This window comes from Rhinoraja longicauda, chromosome 26, assembly GCF_053455715.1.
Source record: "Rhinoraja longicauda isolate Sanriku21f chromosome 26, sRhiLon1.1, whole genome shotgun sequence".
NCBI classification, from domain to species: Eukaryota; Metazoa; Chordata; class Chondrichthyes; order Rajiformes; family Arhynchobatidae; genus Rhinoraja; species Rhinoraja longicauda.
Window position 1 is genome coordinate 5,575,429 of NC_135978.1, and position 21,915 is coordinate 5,597,343.

Sequence of the window (21,915 nt, forward strand, 5' to 3'; positions counted from 1 at the left end):
CATCGCAGAGGATCTGACGTGGGCAACGCACATTGCCGCACTGGTGGGTAAGGCTAAGCAGCGCCTTTACCACCTTAGACAACTGAGGAAATTCAGAGTGTCGCTGAGGATCCTTCATTGCTTCTACTCTGGGGCTGTAGAGAGCATCCTGTCCGGCAACATTATAGTCTGGTTTGGGAACAGCTCTGCCCAGGACAGGATGGCCCTGCAGAGAGTAGTGCGTTCGGCAGAACGCACCATGGGAACTACACTCGTCCCCCTGCAGGACCTATACATCAGGAGGTGCAGATCCAGAGCAAGCAAGATCATGAGGGACCCCTGCCACCCCAGTAACGGACTGTTCCAGATGCTACGATCAGGCAAACGTCTCCGCTGTCACGCTGTGAAAACGGAGAGGATGAGACGGAGCTTCTTCCCACAGGCCATCAGGACTGTCAACTTTTATAACCCCAGAGACTAAATTTTTGTCGACACTTTTTGTGCTATGTTTAGTAACTTATTAACTTTATTTATATGCTGTAACTGTAATTCATTTTGTGCACAACCCGCAGGCATTGCCACTTTCATTTCACTGCACATCGAGTATGTGTATGTGACAAATAAATTTGACTTGACTTGACTTGACTTGGGGAGAAGGCAGGAACGGGGTACTGATTGAGAATGATCAGCCATGATCACATTGAATGGCGGTGCTGGCTCGAAGGGCCGAATGGCCTACTCCTGCACCTATTGTCTATTAACACCCCCCAAAGGTTCAACCATTTACTGTGTATGTCCTACCGTTGCTTGCCCTCCCAAAATGTAGCACCACACATTTGTCAAGGTTAAATTCCATTGCCATTTTCTGCCCAACTTTGCATCTGGTTTACACTGGTGTAGCCTCAGACACCCTTCTTTGTTATCTGCAACACTGCCCATTTTAATACAGAACAATCTCCGAAGATCTGCTCGTCGGTTTTTGGCTGCAGCTAATGGCATTCCATAAGATTCTTTGTAAAATGCCTTCTGGAATGCAACATAAATTATGTACTTTGACATTCTCTGTCTGCTACTTCAGTCACCTCATCAAAACAAAAACTCAGTCATAATATAGCCTTCATAAATACATTCTGGCTGTCCTTGATCAGCTTAAAACAATGAAGGTGTTCAGTAGTCTGTCCTTGATTCTATTAACTTCCCAAATAACAGAAAATAAACTAATTGGTTTCTCACACTCGCCTTAAATTACATTATGCATTTTCGCATTTTAGACAGTGCTTTCTAATTATAAATAGCTATGGAAGGTAATGTTAGATCTGTGGTATTTTCTCCAATTTCCTTTGAAATATTTTAATAGGCGTGGTCAAGTACTGATGATAGTGCAGTTACTTGCTATCATTGAGTCCACATCCCTCTTTCAGTATTGGCTTCCTTGTCACCTCCTTCCTCAGATATTGAACATTAACTTTTCCTTGGTTTGCCATTTATTTAGCAATAAGATGAATTATTTAGTTTTGGTGTGGCGACAAGCTGCTGTCTCAGTATAACAGACATCTCCACAAGTCAAGGGTCCAAATGGAGATTGGTTCTGCTACAAACAGCACTAAGTCCTGAAATGTTAGTAGTCAGCTCACGAGTGAATAGTTTGTGAAACTGATATCAAATATGATTATTGCCTTTGCTTATATTTCTGATCAATTTTAATATTGTACTACATGGATTTGTGATATTCTTGACATTTGTTGTGCTTTTTAAAAAAAAATCCTGATTTCAAAGTATGTATTTGTGAATGTCGAGAGGCAAAATTGTTTTATTGTCTCATGTCCCAAACAAATCAATGAAATTCTTACTTTTTTTTATGCTGGCAAATTCAAGTGGGGGGTGCTGTATATTTTTAAAAATAGGGAAGGTAGATAATTGTAACATAAGCTCTATCAGAATACTAAAAGTTAGCATTTATTGCAACCTGTTTATTTTGCAGCACTTATATTGGAGGAGATTGCTATTGACTGCCATAACAAGGAAACTGAGCAGCGATACCTTCAGGAGGCCCACGATTTGCACCTTTCTTCACTCCAGTTAGCAAAGAAAGCCTTTGGAGAATTCAATGTGCAGACAGCAAAGCATTATGGAAACTTGGGCAGACTCTATCAATCAATGCGGAAGTTCAAGGTAGTGCTTAATGCAGAGCTTTCTGACTCGGGGATTATTAATATTTTCGGAGCCCATTTTATTGTCTCCGTTCCTACCCACCCTCTATCAAATACTTACGTTGATTTGTTCATACCTTGCAAATGAAGTATTCCTGTTTCAGAAAATCTTTGTTTCTTCACCTCCTTGCCGAACGTAAAATTCTGCCCTTTAATTCCAACAAGAGAAAGAGAAACTTGCAATAGACGGCAGATGATGCTGGTGCTTTCATAGAAACAAAGTTCTGTGCTATTGGTCAGGATTGTTCCAGGATATTAGGTTAGTATGCTGCTGAGGTTAATTTAATAGCATATCTCAGGACTTGAGGTTCTTTAGCTTTGAATCACTTATATAGCATCAGAAGGCAATGGCAGCACACTGGTAACAAACGTCTTTGTCAAGAAAATATACTCGATGTAGCCTTCACTTTGATGCTACTTTTTGTGATTGATTACTTCACACTGATCTCTGATTTTTGAGGATGTAACTAGGAAAATTGACAGGAGAGAGCCGGTGGATGTGGTGTACCTCGACTTTCAGAAAGCCTTCGACAAGGTCCCACATAGGAGATTAGTGTGCAAAATTAGAGCACATGGTATTGCGGGTAGGGTACTGACCTGGATAGAAAATTGGTTGGCAGACAGAAAGCAAAGAGTGGGGATAAATGGGTCTCTTTCAGAATGGCAGGCAGTGGGGTACCGCAAGGCTCGGGGTTGGGACCGCAGCTATTTACAATATACATTCATGACTTGAATGAAGGGATTAAAAGTACCATTAGCAAATTTGCAGATGATACAAAGCTGGGTGGTAATGTGAACTGTGAGGAAGATGCTATGAGATTGCAGGGTGACTTGGACAGATTGTGTGAGTGGGCGGATGCACTGCAGATGCAGTTTAATGTGGATAAGTGTGAGGTTATCCACTTTGGTGGTAAGAGTAGGAAGGCAGATTATTATCTGAATGGTATCAAGTTAGGAAAAGGAGACGTAGAACGAGATCTGGGTGTCTTAGTGCATCAGTCACTGAAAGGAAGCATGCAGGTACAGCAGGCAGTGAAGAAAGCCAATGGAATGTTGGCCTTCATAACAAGGGGAGTTGCGTATAGGAGCAAAGAAGTCTTTCTACAGTTGTACAGGGCCCTAGTGAGACCGCACCTGGAGTACTGTGTGCAGTTTTGGTCTCCAAATTTGAGGAAGGATATTCTTGCTATTGAGGGCGTGCAGAGTAGGTTTACTAGGTTAATTCCCGGAATGGCGGGACTGTCATATGTTGAAAGACTGGAGCGACTAGGCTTGTATACACTGGAATTTAGAAGGATGAGAGGGGATCTTATCGAAACATATAAGATTATTAAGGGGTTGGATACGTTAGAGGCAGGAAACATGTTCCCAATGTTGGGGGAGTCCAGAACCAGGGGCCACAGTTTAAGAATAAGGGGTAGGCCATTTAGAACGGAGATGAGGAAAAACTTTTTCAGTCAGAGAGTTGTAAATCTGTGGAATTCTCTGCCTCAGAAGGCAGTGGAGACCAATTCTCTGAATGCATTCAAGAGAGAGCTAGATAGAGCTCTTAAGGATAGCGGAGTCAGGGGGTATGGGGAGAAGGCAGGAACGGGGTACTGATTGAGAATGATCAGCCATAATCACATTGAATGGTGGTGCTGGCTCGAAGGGCCGAATGGCCTACTCCTGCACCTATTGTCTATTGTCTATCCCTTTACTGCGAAGAATGGGTCTCCCCACATTGCCTCAAGATGTTCATTTCAGTTATGCCATTCAGCACCATCTGTCCTCAGAACACTTTATCTATGATAACAATTTTGAACACGCATATCCATACACCAGTGTGCTACATAACAGTTCATCAGAGCCCAGCTGGAAAAGGAAATGGTGGATCCTGTCAAGTGTTTTTCTGAGCAAATTGCCACCGTCATTGGCAGAATATCTCATCCCAAAAATTTCAAGAAGCACAAGACGCTGCTTGGTTAGTGGTTATTTGTGGCTATTTGCGTCGTTTCTTTCATTTATGGTCAGAATGGTGAACACACTGCCCTGGTAACGACTGTACTGAAAATTACTCCGTTGCCTGTCACCTTCTAGAATGTGACGTTGTCAGGAAGATCAGGGATAGATGCTGAAGTATTTGTGAAAGCCCGTTCTGAACAGCTGCATAACCTGGGACTCAGTGTTGGATAGGCTGTCACCAGGTACTCCCAATGGTACAAATATTCATTGCTGCTGGAAAAAGTGTAATTATTGTGAAAGACTGCCTCCAGTAGGCTTGAAACCCAATGATATTCTGGAACGAGCAAAGTGTTGTCTGCAACCAAGTGCTGCAACCTTGCAAAGAATACGTCCAGAACTACTTACTGATCCTGATAGCAGCTATCGCAAAGGTCTTGTGGACAGGAAACCTCCTACCATTGCACACTAATTGGTGTTTTGCACACTAATTGGCTTTTCACGGGGATGCCTGAGATTAAGGGAAGCATTTAAAATTATGAGAGGCATAGATAATGTAAACAGACAGGCCTTTTTTCCCAGGGTGGAAATGTCCAACCCTAGGGCCAACGGGTCCAACAAGAGCATGGCTATAAGATGAGACAGAGTGTTTAATGGAAGTGTGCAGGACTAGTTAAACGCAAATAGTAGTGGGGGCCGAGAAAGCATCAGCAGAGATGGCGTGGAGGCAGATACGATCGTGGCGTTTAACAGGCCGTTAGATAGACACATCGAGTGCAGGAAATAGAGGGATATGGATCATGTACAGGCAGGTAAAATCAGCTCAACTTGGCACCATGTTTGCCATAAACATTGTGGACCGAAGGACCCATTCCTGTGCCATACTGTATTGTGTTTTACTAATTCATTGGAAACGGTGTTAAAAGAGATGTATATCAATAACGTCTGATGTCATGGTAATGTTAAATAATTGGAATAACATGACAAAAACATTAAATTGAATGTTCTCTATTATTGAAAATGTTTTTCTTCAGAACAATATTTGAATCAGTTTTGTCCCAAGTATTTAAAGCAGTAACTTGTATTAGTTGACATAATATCTGTGATGGGGCAATGCTGAAAAATCATTGCCTTGAAGGATAAGTCATCATCTCAATTGTAACAATTCTTTGTTACACTTCTGTTGCTTTCGTAGGAAGCAGAAGAAATGCACATTAAAGCAATTCAAATTAAGGAGCAACTCTTAGGCCAAGAAGATTATGAAGTGGCTTTGTCAGTGGGACATCTTGCTTCTCTCTACAACTATGATATGAATCAATATGATGATGCTGAGAAGCTTTATCTAAGATCTATAGCAATAGGTACGTATAAGTGTAATTTCAATTTGAGGATAAGGTGCCAAACTATCCTATTTTTATTGCATGCTTTTGTATTTGAACTTCTAATGAAGGTTCCAGTCATGACCAAGATTCTGACAGGTAATAATTGCAAATCTATTGCTGCTTGCCTTCAGTACTTGAGACCTGTCCCAGCTTTTGAGTTTAATACAAAGACCCAAAAGGTGCTGCATGCAAGCATGGCTTCTTGCCAGCTGCTCTATCACTGTGAAGGAAAGTGACTACAATAGGCATGAACCTAACCTATTTACAGATTTGTCGCCATAAAGCAGTCTGAAAAGGAAAAATAAAGCTGCAGTGACTCCAACAATAAGAGTGCTGGAAGTATAAAGCAGATCAGACAGCATCAGCAGAGAAATGATAACATTTCAGGTTAACAACCCTAAATCAGGATTATTACCTGAAAAGTCAATTATTTTTTTCTCTCCTCAGATGCTGCCTGACCTGCCAGGTGTTTATTGCATTTTCTGTTTTCATCTTTGAAAATCCTGCACTTAGTTTCACAAATAAGGGACAGATCGGCATTCAAGCTGTTGTATTTGAACTTCTAACGAAGTCTCCAGTCACAGCCAGATTTTGACAAATAATAACTACCAATCTATTGCCGTTTGCCCTCAGTACTTAAGACAAGTCCCCACTTCTAAGTTTAATACAAAGACACAGAAGGTGCTGTTAGTAATTTATGTCTATTCCAGAAGCAAGGCTGTTTGCAGTCTTCTCTATCAGTGTAAAGGTGACTTGAATAGGCATGAACCCAACCTATTTATATCATTGAATAACTTCATCACAAAGGGAAGTTCTTTGGCTGAATGACTCGGTGGAATTTTGTACGGGTAATCTACCTTTGTAATATCCTTAATTCAGCCTGCACTGTATAACATCTCTGCCAAAATTCTCATCCGAGACCTACTAGCTCTAGATGAATCCAATCCAGTTCTAGTCGTACTGGGCTCCAGTGTTCCAAATCATGGAACCCAAACTCTGGCTCATCTTATACTTTACTTCCTATATCTCATCTGGCACCAGGTCTTTGGCATATACTTTTGTCCTCGTCCTTTTCCTTTTTTTATTCCCTGTGTAATTTCATACCTCCTTTTCTGAGTGGTTTTCTATTAGGAGTCTTTGAACATTTAAAAATTAAGCTGTGTAAAGACTCCATTTGATAAATCTGCTTAAACCTCTGAGGTCGGTTTATGAATTCCTTCCGAACCCCCCTTTAAAACTGTATTAAAATCTAACTCTGTGTTCAAATTCTTGACATTGTTAGCAAAGTTTGACTTAAAATGCTTTTTTGAAGTACCTTACTACATTTACTTAGTACAACAAGGGAAGTGGCCATTCAGGCCATTGTGTCCATGACAGCTCTAAGCAAATCAGTTGCTTTAACCTATGGACATGCTACTTATTCTCTCTCAGATGTTCTTAACTTTCCTATGATTCTTTTACTACTTACCTGAACTAACTGAAGTTACTAATTAAGCCATCAGATTGTCTTGTGGATGTGGGAAATAGCTGAGCATCCACACAGAGAAAATGCAAATTTCATATACACTGCACCAAGGATCAGGATGCAATCTGTGTTTGGAGCTGTGAGGCAGCAGTATTAAGTACTGCGTTACAATTCTTACTGTTACACACATGCTAAAATAGCTGTTTTAAAAAATTCGATGAAACCTGTAACTTCATCTCTGCATGTTCAGTGCAGCGTGACCAGGTTTAATGTTAATATTTTGATTCTTGTAGTTTATGTGAATTACCTGACAAGTTCTCTTGCTTTCTCTGAATAACGCTAAACATGGTACAATTTAATTGTTGAGTATAGGACAGAATGAATAAATTTGTTTACAACCAAACCCCTACGCCACCGCTGCAAGTAGTGAATTATTGCAAGTGACCAAGTAAGACTGTTGCTTCCATTGTTAAACATCAAGAGTGTTTAATAATTGTAGTATCATATCATATCATATATATACAGCCGGAAACAGGCCTTTTCGGCCCTCCAAGTCCGTGCCGCCCAGTGATCCCCGTACATTAACACTATCCTACACCCACTAGGGACAATTTTTACATTTACCCAGCCAATTAACCTACAAGTATATACGAACAACAGAACAATGAAACTCGCTTACTTGCTTGATGAAAATTGCCTCCTGACCATCCATCAGTTTGTTTGATTTTGACATCTGACAGCAATTGAAACTGATATTAATTTGAATATTGTCCATACAAATTTAATCATCACAAAAACCAACTTTGGCCCTCTATTTATTTTATCCTTCTGATGGCCTTTTGTTAAGGAAGATAACTTCTGTTTCACCTACGATTAGAAACCAAAGGTTATACTGTTGAAGAAAAGACAGATTGTGTGCTTTTATCACAAATAGGATATATTTTGGCATTCTTGCCTATCTCAAAAGTAAGTAGAGTGGATCAGCTTTGCACCAGCTCTGTGCCAATATAAAACTGATCCAAGTGTGGAAGGGTCTTTATTTAAGAAACTCCTCATGAAATGGGCGGCATTGTGGCGCAGCTGTTTCATAGCTGCCTTGCAGCGCCAGAGACCCGGGTTCGATCCTCACTAGGGGTGCTGTCTGTACTGAGTTTGTTCGTTTTCCCCGGGACCTGCGTGGATTTCTCTTGGTGCTCCGGTTTCCTCCCACACTCCAAAGACATACATGTCTGTAGGTTAATTCGTTTGGTACAATTATAAATTGTCCCGAGTGTGTGTAGGATAGTGTTAATGTGTGGGGATTGCTGGTCAGCACTGACTCGGTGAGCCGAAGGGCCTATTTTCACACTATCTCTAAACTAAATGGAATGGATTATAAACAATAGGTGCAGGAGTAGGCCATTCGGCCCTTCGAGCCAGCACCGCCATTCAATGTGATCATGGCTGATCATTCTCAATCAGTACCTTGTTCCTGCCTTCTCCCCATACCCCCTGACTCCGCTATGAGGATTATGAGGAACAACTAGTATCAAGTGGTTTCCAGAATTTACTGCTGTCTAAGGACTTTGAACTACAGTCAAAAACTGTTCAATAGGCTTGTGTAATTTTTAAAGAAATTATTGGAAGTGCCCTAAAGTACTAGAAATTAAAAGAACATGGTAAAGTAAATGAACCGGTTATTAATGAAGGTCGCACTCATATTAAAATAAATGAGGCCATTCCAACACAGAATTGAGAGGCTGCATCTGGCCACTTAGCACACCATGTTAATGCTGGACTCTGGGATTTCAAAGACACCAGGAGGTCAAATGCTTCGGTATCTGACCACCTGTGTTTCAGTGCAGCGGTACTTGTATCAGAGATGAGCTGAGGAGGTGGTTGGTTAACTGGATCTGCCAGCCAGAGGCAAGTACAGAGTAGCCCAGTAGGCTTTAACTGGGCTAGTTTAACTGCATTGCCTGATTTCTAAATGGTGTAGCACAGTGTCCAGTCAGATTTGAAATTTGCAAGCAAAGGTGTATTTAGAAAGTCTGAATTGTCTAGTGATTTGTTTATTACACAGCCAGTGCTGCAAATGCAAGTCAAAGCATTTCGTGCCAGTGTTACTCTGTCAAGCTAATTCACCATTGTCAATGCCTTGAATGAATGGTTGGCTAGTTCAAAACTATCATCTGCATTTTCTTTGTTAATGCCATTCTACCAATGATAATAGATATCACCGTATAATTTCTGCAAGGTAATTGCTTTATGTGTAAATGTTTTTTTAAAAAGCCAGTCCTGAAAATCTGAAACAAAAGCAAAGAATGCTGGAAACATTCGGCAGAATGGGCCATTAGAAGAAGGGTCCTGACCAGAAACATCGCCTATCCATTCCTTCCACGGATGCTGCCTGACCCGCTGAGTTACACCAGCACTTTTGTGTTTTCCTTAACCGTTCGAACTGATGAATGGTTTTTGACCTACGCTATTAACTTATTCTCTTTCCACAGATGTTGATTGCTATCAGGACTTTAACTTATGTAATCCTTGTTCACCAGCTCATTTAGCCCTGAATGACAGTGGATGATTCTAATGTAGTTTTGTTCATACTTGAGTTGTGATTTTTAGTCACCTTATATCTTTGTTTTTGCCAGGCAAGTGGGCAAGTAGATGCTGCCTCTGGGCTTTCTTGTAGTATTGAGGCTTAATATCCTTTGTGGCAGATTATTATTAATAGTAAATGAAAATCAGATGAACAAATTAGCTATGAAAACCTTTCCTCTCGCATCATTCCCACCTCTATGTTATATAAATTAGATGTTTTTGATGCGCATTGAGAATGTTTCTTATTCACACCAGTGTGTTCCCGAGCTTTCCTGAAGTCTTACTAAACTACTGCTAAAATATTAAAACTTGTCTTTCTGATCTCCCACCATTATAGCAGTGAATTTTAATATAGCCCATCGAGTTTGTTTAATTGGCAAATATACGTCTGCTGTAATAGTTTTATTTTCAGCCACTTGTTAAACATTCCAGAGACAGGCACTGTTTTAAAAAGACTAATCACCAAACATGCAGTAAATTGTCCAAGCTTAATGTGGCCCTATGCTTCCTTCACTGAAATGGAACTCACTGTCTTGTTTGAAATTAAAATCTGCCAGTGTTATTTCCAACATGTCTAAACTGTTGCATAAATTATCTTGCCTTTTCCACAAAGAAAATACTGCTGAAGTTTTATGTTTCATATTAGTAAGCTATATTATCTGGTGTTTGTGCATTAAAAGTGTATTCATTTGGCTGGCATGCATCTGTGATAGTTTGTTTGCCTGCACACCACAGCGCACCTGCATTGCAACCATTTCTCTTTTGAATACTCTGTCTTTTCACTAATTTCTGTATCTGTACTGTTATTAAAACTAACTACCCTTCAGGATGTTTATCAATGGAAAATTAACATTCAAGGACAGGGCACCAATAGTTATGTTGCTCTGCCTTGAAATGCAATGCAAGAAATAAATGGCCATGGCCAAACGTTAGGAAATGTCATTGGTCATTATGTGAAAATATTACTCGTTTTAACCCTTTTCCTCAAACTCTGCACTGAATTGTATCGATTCATCTTTTTGTTGCACTGGATCTGGCTTTTGTCCACCCCACAGCACTGAAAGGATCCTGTTAAAAGTTGCACGCTGTTCTGTCTCACGATGACCATAGTGTGGCACTCCATTTTCATTTTGTCAGTCATCCGCATCAATTTTCTGTGTCGTCTTATCCTACGAGAGGCAATATTTGTTGTAATAATTTGGATATCCAATGTCAATAATGGCATGCACATCAAGCCTCGATTAAATTTATTTAGGGCCTCACTAAGCTTTCTGCAGCAGTGCAACAATGCTTAACTGTGATAATTTCTCCAAATTTCTTTCTTGCACTAACCTTCCTCGGTGACAGAAGAGCATTGCTGCTGCCTCACAACTCCAGCGATCATGGTTCAGTCCTGACCTCTGTGTGCTTGCTGCAGTCTGTGGAGTTTATTCTGACTTTTGTCCAAGATCTCTGGTTTCCTCACACATCCCAAAAATGTGCTGGTTAGTCCAGTACATTATCCCAAATATAGATAGGCAGTAGGATAATCATGAAGTTGATGAGCATGTGGGAGAATAGGCTATATAGAAGTGTGAATTATCGTGGAAACTGGCGGTGAGTCAATTTGCCGCCTCCTATGTCACAAGAAATATAATCTCATAGTGGGCTGAAGGGTTAGTTCAGTACTGTATAGCTCTATGTATAACTTTCAATGAAAAGAAAACAATGTAAAGAATAAGATTTTGCTTAATTTCTACCTACTGTTGTCACCTTTCTTAATTTTTCTTTTATTTGAGTTGAGCATTAAGCTGTGAAATATTGTGAATATTTTATTACATTAGTACAGGTTGTAAGTTGATCAGGATCTGGATGTAACCCAGTCTAAAACTTTGCTCTTGAGTTTCTTATTGTCCATATTACTGAAGGTCACTTACTCTGATTCAAATATAAATTACCATCTTTTTTGATTTCAGATTGAACAGTGTCTTGATTCGTTTCTCAAAGAATCAAACTTGTTTTACTCGGCAAATAACAAGTTCTTTATGTTTATTCACAAAATGCTGGAGTAACTCAGCAGGTCAGGCAGCATCTCAGGAGAGAATTCCTTCTCTCCTGAGATGCTGCCTGAGCTGCTGAGTTACCCCAGCATTTTGTGAATAAATACCTTCGATTTGTACCAGCATCTGCAGTTATTTTCTTACACAGTTCTTTATGTTTGCTTGCAGGAAAGAAGTTATTTGGCGAAGGTTACAGCGGACTGGAATATGATTACAGAGGTCTCATCAAACTCTACAACTCTGTTGGCAATTTTGAGAAGGTATTTGAATACCATAATATTCTGTCCAACTGGAACCGACTGCGAGATCGACAGTTTGCCATCAGTGATGCCCTCGAGGACGTTAATGGCAGTACTCAGTCCACAGAGGAAGTAGTCCGATCATTTCTGTTAGCTCAGCCTACGAATGGACAGGGATGCTGAGAATCATGACAGGAATAAATGGTCACGTGCAGTCTTTGTTCCCTGGACTGAAAGGGAGAAGCATACTGTGAAACAATCCAGTAACTACACTTAATACCGTTAGGGTAATTATTTTCTTTTAGGTGTTAAGCTCCAAGGTAAAGGCAACGGGAAGAAAAAAAATTAATGTAATGGATCCGAGACTAGGAACGATCTGACCAGAAGCAGTTGCCATGACGTGTCATTGTATCGTAAAGTTTGCAAATGCTGATGGGGTGGAGGATTTGTCTCAGCAAGTGAACATTTTTTTTGCAGCTGCAGCCTTTAATATTTTAATTATATTTCAAATCATTTGCTGCTGATCAAAAGTAATTTTTGAATAATAATTCAAATATTTCTTTGTATAAGAGTTCAAGATGTGCAAGTGGATTTAAAACATTCAGGCCTTTTTACCTATTTTTGTTTTGCATCTTGAAAGTTACCACATTTCCATGTCAAGTATGCTAACAGGTGCCATTGCACTGCGAGTCTCCACAAAGACTCATTATTTTGCTTACATCACAATTTCCAAAATGACAACCTTAAGGGCACAGTGATAGGTTTGCTGTACATTACAGTATGTCATTATATTCCTAGGTATCTATAGCATGGGTGGCCTTAGTGAATTTGTTGAAGTGCACATTTTTTTTTAAACTGAAGTATTAAAGGAATATATCTAGAAGTTGGTTTGTGGTGCACGTTCAGTGTCAGATCACTAACTGATGTTTTTAGGTACCATTTGTGTCATCCAATTTTTAAAATTCAATTTATATTCCTCATTGGGAATAATGTTGCCATATTCCACATTAAGTAAATAAAGTTTTGATAACATTTGTGGACATGGAAATGAAAAAAAAGTCAACTGTGTTCATTTTATTGCACATTTAAGTAAACAGTATTTTTGTATTTTCCTGAATTGTGTTGACAGCAGTTGCTAAACACTATTACCAAATTCAGCCTCTGCTGTTAAAAGCAAGACCACAGACAGACACTTCCTTGATACTTGAGCAGGAACTCCTGTAATGGTGCCACGCTGAATTTGTACAACATCATAATTTTGTTGTTTTAATTTCATTATTTGTGTACAGAAACCTTTAGTGTAACGACGTAACAGGCTGCAGCGGCCAATATTATGTGCAACCATCAAGCCAGTATTGCTTGTTTGTAACAAACATTGTGATATTCTGTAACTGTCTACTACTACAAAATATTATTGATCTGCTAAATATAGTGTTCATGCACAACCTCAGTCTTTGCTTCTCAGCTGATTGTTCAATCACTGGTATTTCAAGACATGGTACCTTTCTTTCACATGACTGCAGGCACCACACAATCCACGGGGAAGTTGAGAGCTGTAGACTAAAGGATGGGGCAAACTCAGGAAAAAATTGCTCCCACCAACGAATTGGAACTTGGGCTGATCAGTCCTCGTGTTCTGATGGACCTTGTGCTTAAAACGAAAAGTGGCTAGTGAGATGGTTGGTGTGGGAATTGGAGAGGAGCAAATTTAATTTGAGGGATATGGGCCAAATGCAGGCAAATGGGATCAGCCTAGTCGGCATGGACGAGTTGGGTCAAAGGATCAGTTTCGTGTTGTATGACTCTGACTCAATAACTTATTCAAGAAAGAGTGCAACCAGAAACCAGGAAATCACAGGCCAATTAGCTTAACACCTACCACTGATAAGCTTTTTATTTTGTTGTGTGCTATTCAGTTAGTGGAAAGACTATACATGATTATAATCGAGCCATACACTGTGGATGACCTGATTGTAATCATGTATACTCTTTCCACTGACTGGATAACATGCAACAAAAAAGTTTTTCACTGTACCTCGGTATGCATTACAGTAAACTAAACTAATGCTAAAACTGTTAAAAGCTGTTATTAAAGTGTTGGACATTTAGAAAAACGAGAAAATTAGGCGAGGCCAACGTGATTGTGAAGAAGGGGAATGTGTTTTAACCAATTTGTTCGGTTCTTGGAGGATGATCCATTCATTGTGGATGAAGGGAATCCAATGGACATGCATGATATCATTGATATGGTGCAGTATTTAAGGTAATTGTGTAAAATTATACTTATGGTGTAGGAGGTAGCACATTGGCAAGGATATAAGACTAGTTTGCTTACAGTTAGCATGGGAACATGGTAATTAATGGACTTAATGTATGGTGCGCAACAGGATCTGCTAGGATCTTGACTTTCCACCATTTATTACTATTAATCATCTTGACTTTTTACCATCTATTTTACTATTTACCATTTATATGAATGACCTGGGTGAAAGTATCAAAGGTGTGGTTGCTAAGTTTGCTGTTGACAAAAATAGATGGAAAAGTTGCATTCTGGAAAGGAGAGAGGGAGGCTACCAAAGAATTTTAAGCAGGTTATGAGTGGACAAAGATCTGGCAAATGGAATACAAGTGTAGAAAAATGCAGATTTCTTCATGTTTGGCAGGAAAAAAATATAAAGAAAAAGCATTATTTGAATGGTGATAAATTCCAGAGCTCCAAGCTGCAGAAGGTTCTGGACAATCGACAATAGACAATAGGTGCAGGAGTAGGCCATTCGGCCCTTCTCAATCAGTACCCCGTTCCTGCTTTCTCCCCATACCCCCTGACTCCGCTATCCTTAAGAACTCTATCTAGCTCTCTCTTGAATGTATTCAGAGAATTGGCCTCCACTGCCCCCTGAGGCAGAGAATTCCACAGATTCACAACTTTCTGACTAAAAAGGTTCTTCCTCATCTCTGTTCTAAATGGCCTACCCCTTATTCTTAAACTGTGGCCCCTGGTTCTGGACTCCCCCAACATTGGGAACATGTTTCCTGCCTCTAACATGTCCAACCCCTTAATAATCTTATACGTTTCGATAAGATCCCCTCTCATCCTTCTAAATTCCAGTGTATACAAACCTAGTCGCTCCAGTCTTTCAACATATGACAGTCCCGCCATTCCGGGAATTAACCTAGTAAACCTACGCTGCACGCCCTCAATAGCAAGAATATCCTTCCTCAAATTTGGAGACCAAAACTGCACACAGTACTCCAGGTGCGGTCTCACTAGGGCCCTGTACAACTGCAGAAGGACCTCTTTGCTCCTATACTCAACTCCTCTTGTTATGAATGCCAACATTCCATTGGCTTTCTTCACTGCCTGCTGTACCTGCATGCTTCCTTTCAGTGACTGATGCACTAAGACACCCAGATCACGTTGTACGTCCCCTTTTCCTAACTTGACACCATTCAAATAATAATCTGCCTTCCTATTCTTACCACCAAAGTGGATAACCTCACACTTATCCACATTAAACTGCATCTGCCATGCATCCGCCCACTCACACAACCTGTCCAAGTCACCCTGCAACCTCATAGCATCTTCCTCACAGTTCACACTGCCACCTAGCTTTGTATCATCGGCAAATTTGCTAATGGTACTTTTAATCCCTTCATTCAAGTCATTGATGTATATTGTAAATAGCTGCGGTCCCAACACCGAGCCTTGCGGTACCCCACTAGTCACTGCCTGCCATTCTGAAAGGGACCCATTTATCCCCACTCTTTGCTTTCTGTCTGTCAACCAACTTTCTATCCATGTCAGTACCCTACCTCCAATACCATGTGCTCTAATTTTGCCCACCAATCTCCTATGTGGGACCTTGTCGAAGGCTTTCTGAAAGTCGAGGTACACCACATCCACCGGCTCTCCCCTGTCAATTTTCCTAGTTACATGCTCAAAAAATTCCAGTCGATTAGTCAAGCACGATTTCCCCTTCGTAAATCCATGCTGACTCGGAACGATCCTGTTACTGCGATCGAAATGCTCCGCAATTTCGTCTTTTATAATTGACTCCAGCATCTTCCCCACCACTGATGTCAGACTAACTGGTCTATAATTTCCCGTTTTCTCTCCCCCTCCTTTCTTGAAAAGTGGGATAACATTAGCTACCCTCCAATCCACAAGAACTAACCCGGAATCTATAGAACATTGGAAAATCATTACTAATGCGTCCACAATTTCTAGAGCCACCTCCTTAAGCACCCTGGGATGCAGACCATCAGGCCCTGGGGATTTATCGGCCTTGAGTCCCATTAGTCTACCCAAAACTTTTTCCTGCCTAATGTGGATTTCCTCCAGTTCCTCTGTCACCCTAGGATCTCTGGCCACTAGAACATAGTCATAGAGTCCTACAGCACAGAAAGAGGCCGTTCGGCCCATCGTGTCCGCGCCGCCCGTTACCAAACACAGTCTAATTTCAATCCCATTTTCCCGCATTTGGACCGTAGTCCTGAATGTTCTAGCATTTCAAGTGCCCATCCAAATGCCTCTTAAACGTTGTGAGTGTTCCCGCCTCCACCACCACCCCAGGCAATGAGTTCCAGACTCCAACCACCCTCTGGGTGAAAAAGTTCTTTCTCACATCCCCCCGAAACCTCCCTCCCCTTACCCTGTATCTATGTCCCATCTGGGAGATTGTTTGTATCCTCCTCAGTGAAGACAGATCCAAAGTACCGGTTCAACTCTTCTGCCATTTCCTTGTTCCCCATAATAAATTCCCCTGCTTCTGTCTTCAAGGGACCCACATTTGCCTTGACTATTTTTTCCTCTTCACATACCTAAAAAAGCTTTTACTATCAAAGGATGTCTTCAAAGATGATTCAGATGGTGAGGATGAAGGAACTTGGAAAGCTAACCGTGTTATTCTTTATTGCTAACAATGTGGGCAGCAGCAGAGCTGCAGCCTTCCAGCGTCAGAGACCCGACTTGTTCCTGACTACGGGTGCTGTCTGTACTTTCTCCCCGTGAACTGCGTGGATTTTCTCTGGGAAGCTCCGGTTTCCTCCCACACTCCAAAGACGTACAGGTTTGTAGGCTAATTGGCTTGGTATAAATGTAAATTGTCCAGAGGATCGTGATCGTGGGCAGGGAATGCTGGTCGCCGCGGACCCGGTGGGCCTAAGGGCCTGTTTCCACGCTGTATCTAAACTAAACCAAAAACAAAATACCTGAGTAGGGAGGTTGTGCTCCAGTTATCATATGTGCTGATGAGACCACCTCTGCAGTACTGTGTTTGTTATTGGTCATCAGATTTAAGGATAGGTGTAAATCCACTGGAAGCAGTTCGGAAAAGGGTCTGGAATGGATGGGTTCACTTACAAGGTAGACACAAAATGTTGGAGTAACTCAGCGGGGCAGGCAGCATCTCTGGAGAGAAGGAATTGGTGACGTATTGGGTCGTGACCCTTCAGGGTTCTGTTACAAGGCAGGCTAAACTTTGTATCTGTTGAGTTTAGAAGAGTGAGGGGTGATTTTATTGAATATAAGATCCTGACGAGTTGTGAGGGTGAATGGTGAGAATCTAGAACTTGGGAAGTGTAGTGTCACTAAAACTGAATTTCAAATTTAACATGAGGCAGAACATTTTCCTCTTGGTATGCCAAGTCTTTGGAACTTTGTTTGCACCACCTTCTGAGGTCTTTGAATATTTTTAAGGCAGCAGTGGCTAGATTCTTGATTAGCAAGAGGGTGAAGAATTAGAAATACAATCAGATCAGTCATGTCCTTGCAGACTGGTGAAACCGATTGAAGTGGATTCCTTTTGCTCCTAGTGTGCGTGTACTTACATGTGTTGAGTTTGCATTGTCCTCACAAAAGGTACTTGACCTGACACAGGAACTCTTTCTCATCCCTCAGATGCTGTTTGTCCTCCCTTAAGTGTTTCCAGCTATTTTTCATTTTCTTTCAGATTTCCAGCATCTGCCAGTTTGTTCTCTTTTTGAATACATGAGGTAAACCAACATGAAATGGCAATGATTTTCCTAAATTGTGCCTAGAAAATGTTTAAATGCAAAACATCTGCATCAAAGAAATTAAGAGCAGTGCATGTTTTTTTAAAGGGAGGTGGGCATTGCAAGATTACGAGCATGTTTTGTATTGAGTGAAAAGGGCATTATAAAATCAGAATAAAACCAGGTCTTCAAATTGCTATCTCAAATGTCCTCTTGCCGCTGCTGTGCTTGTAAGGAGCCATTACTATTTACACCTTTATTGTCAGAATGACATTAGTGATGTGCTGCCAAGGCATTTCTTCCAAGATTATGTAACCACAGTAATGTATTTGTAGCATGACAAGAGTTTGGGACAAGATAGTACAGTCTCACTTAATTCCCAGCAAGTGCAACAATTGCTAGATATTTGTGGATAATGAAGACCATTTTGCCTCTACCGCAGATTGTTTGGTTGGTATGGCCACATGTTGGTTGGAAAATAGTCTTAAGCAGGTTTGAGGTTTTATTTAGGGCGGTTAGCATAAAACTGCTGAATTAAAAAAACCCTATTAGGATTTAAAGCTCCATTAACTGTTTCCTAATGGCAAGTTAAAAGCTTGTGTTGATTCATCAAATAATAGCACTGGTAATACATTTTGGAATTAAGTAGCCAGGAAATCGTATTGTCTTGATACTGAAGTTGAGAGTTTTGCAGCAAGAGTTTAGATTTGCTGCATACTCAAAAGTATTTTCGTCTGCAAAGAAATATGCATTGTATTCTCGGGTACCTTCTATGCTTAATGCATCAAGTAGAAATATACATCTAAAATGAAAAAAAGTAAGTACACCAGGTTCCTTGTCCTCCTGCTGCTTCTGACTTTCACTAAGGGCACAGGTAATATTATTTGTTGTTCCAAGGACTTTTTTTGGCAATATTGCTGATTTATCAAAGATGAATACCTTTTAATGTTGATATAAATTGGAGCTATATCGTTTAACAGTGAACCAATTGCAAACACTTTTTCTTCTGGTGTCTTGATTAATTGGCCCAAGTCTTAATCGTGCTTTTACTGATTATCTACCATAGAATTATTTCCTACTTTACAGCTTTAAAGGTTTATGTTACTCAGTTGTTGCAAGCTACAAGGGCGGCACGGTGGCGCAGCGGTAGAGTTGCTGCCTTACAGCGAATGCAGCGCCGGAGACCCGGGTTCATTCCCGACTACGGGTGCCGTCTGTACGGAGTTTGTACGTTCTCCCCGTGACCTGCGTGGGTTTTCTGCGAGATCTTCGGTTTCCTCCCACACTCAAGACCTGCAAGTATATAGGTTCATTGGCTTGGTAAATGTGCAAATTGTCCCTGGTGGGTGTAGGATAGTGTTAATATACGGGGAATGCTGCTCTGCGTGGGCCGAAAGGGCCTATTTCCGCACTGTATCTAAACTAAAAGCTAATGGAGATGAATTATTAAGACGTGTTTTATCAATCGTGCCTTCTGTATAGGACCTTCGAATATGTTAAGTTTGGGTCAAAGCAATATTAATGATTTGGCCAGGTGTAGGAAAATAACTGCAGATGCTGGTACAAATCGAAGGTATCACAAAATGCTGGAGTAACTCAGCAGGTCAGGCAGCATCTATTTTGGCCCACTTTTTTAAAAAACGGAATTATAGTGAGGTGCATCATCCCGTGGTTGTTCCTACAGAATGGTTCATAGTTGTTTTGCTGTCTTTTTGTCATAAAATTGCTTGGAACAGTTTTTGCACTGGGGAGTTTAATTGTAGACAGGTGATCCCATGGTTTATCGTAGTATGTCTCACCCCAAACCTGGCTTTCACCAAGTGGTCCTGGTCAATCAGCACTTGCTCTGTGAACACTTGTGCGAATTAAGAACATGATGATATAAATTCATTATCTGCAATTCTTCAAGAACATATCTCTCGCTGTTATATACCTCCAGGATTTAAGTTGGGAATCTTATAAACATTGTCATTTCTACAATGTTTTAATAACTGATTTTATTAACATGCTCATGGCCGACATTTTTGCTTCAGTTCAAGGAAGTATAAATAAACATTCAGCAGTAATGCAGTCAATTTGAATCCCCAGTAAACTTGATGATCAAAGAGCAAACATTGTTTATCATGTTAAATAATTTATTGTTGTTAAAATTTCCCCTTTATTTTCAGATTATAACTTGTTCTGGAATAAGCTACAATGTCTTGTCCTGCCAGCTTCTAACAGTGAATAACAAAAGTCTGGAAATAGATTTGTTTGCCTTTTCTTTCTATGAGAAGCAATATTAGAGCTATCTGCTGTGCTGCTATTAGAATTGAATATCTAACTCGTAAGCTTAATACATAATGAAACGCTGCTTTTTAGTCTTAGCTGTTGAAGAGGAAAAATAAAAATGTTTGGTGATGTAATTGCTTTTAAGATGAATCATGAATAAGTGAAACAGACTTAAAATGTATACATGAGGCACTGCAGATTCTGGAATCTTCAACAATTCATAAAGTACTGGAGTAATTCAGTGGGTCAGGCAGCATTGGTGGAGTGAATGGACAGACATTTGGGGACGGGACCCTTATTTGGTCTGAGGAGTTCTGACCCAAAATCCTGTCTATTCCCTCCACAGATGCAGCCTGTTCTGCTGAATTCCTCCAGCACTGTGGCGTTTTACTTAAAATTGATAGTTTCTCCTATCACAAGGTAAATGTAGTATTACTAGGTAGACACAAAATACTGGAGTAACTCAGCGGGACAGGCAGCATCTCTGGAGAGAAGGAATGGGTGACGTTTCGGATCGAGACCCTTTTGCCATCAGTCTGAAGAAGGGTCTTGACCCGAAACGTCACCCATTCCTTCTCTCCAGAGATGCTGCCTGTCCCGCTGAGTTACTCCTACATTTTGGGTCAACCTTCGATTTAAAACCAGCATCTGCAGTTCTTTCCTACACATGTAGTATTACTAACTCAGTTCAAAACAACAATATACATTGGTTAATATATATTGTGAACAATATTAATTCAAAGATAATGCCTAACACTAAAGTTTCCCTAAAGTTTGCAAGGAATGGAGAGATGTGGATTGCATGCATGATTAATTTAACTTGGCATCATGTTCGGGGTGGATATTGTGTGCTGGAAGGCCGATTCCTGTGCTGTACTGTTCCATGTACGTCCTCGCGTGTTGAAATGCCAGCTGGTCTAAGAATTTCACAACTAATGGACAGATAGAATTATTTTTTAAAGGAAAATTACATGCCCCTTTAACTATAGTGGCAAGCTGGTTTATTTTAGGAGAGTAGATTCTCTACACTAATTCCCACTTTCTGTCATTTGCAGCCCCGCTGCTGTTCCAAATGGTTACATTGGCAATAACAGCTTCCGAACTGAAAGCACCTAGGGTCACCCATTGATTCCCCTGCAAGGCAGTGAGATGACAGTAAAACAAACAATGGAGATTGGAACAACTTCCCCAGTTACATTGGTGCTTGTTATCCCACTCGTACCAGCAAACGCATTGCGATAATCCAATCATTCTAGAAGACTTCCCGCTGGGTACTTGGCATTCTGAAGGAGAGCAGTGAAGATTATTTCTCATTGAATGTAATCACCCATTAGGAGCAGCTGAAAATTTTAGATCAATATCATTGGGAGTGTAGAAGATTGAGGGACATGGGGAACGGGGACAGAAACAATGATGAGACCTGAAGCAGTCCAGCTATTACAGATAGTAACTCAATGAGGCAGACAACATGCATTCCTTCTCTCCAGAGATGCTGCCTGTCCAGCTAAATTAATCTGGCATTTTGTGTCATCTTCAGTGTATAATCAGCATCTGGAGTTCCTTCCTATAAATATAAGGACACGAATGTCCTTATTACAGGTGGCTTACTACTCCTATTTCCTTACACTCTTCTATGACTCACAGCTGCAAAGCTAGTTTGGTTTCCTAGCTGAATTCAAGGGGGAAAAAAATGAAATGAACACTGCATTAATCAATTGAAAACAAAATGTCCAGTGCTCAAACTCGACTCAAGGTGGTTGCAGGTACAGGAGACTGCAAATGCTGGAAACTGTTGCAAGCGATGGAGAGCAG

General features: G+C 40.6%; 1 protein-coding gene across 1 annotated transcript in view; it reads left to right on the forward strand.

Moving 5' to 3' along the window:
* The window catches only part of appbp2 (amyloid beta precursor protein (cytoplasmic tail) binding protein 2), a 55,923-nt gene extending 42,628 nt beyond the window's left edge, over nucleotides 1–13,295 (forward strand). Inside the window, exons 11-13 of the mRNA XM_078422204.1 lie at nucleotides 1,961–2,151; nucleotides 5,326–5,491; nucleotides 11,768–13,295. Of these exons, the coding sequence (XP_078278330.1) occupies nucleotides 1,961–2,151; nucleotides 5,326–5,491; nucleotides 11,768–12,021 (611 nt within the window). The 3' untranslated portion in view covers nucleotides 12,022–13,295. The remainder of the gene's footprint in view (nucleotides 1–1,960; nucleotides 2,152–5,325; nucleotides 5,492–11,767) is intronic.
* Nucleotides 13,296–21,915: the final 8,620 nt, after the last annotated feature.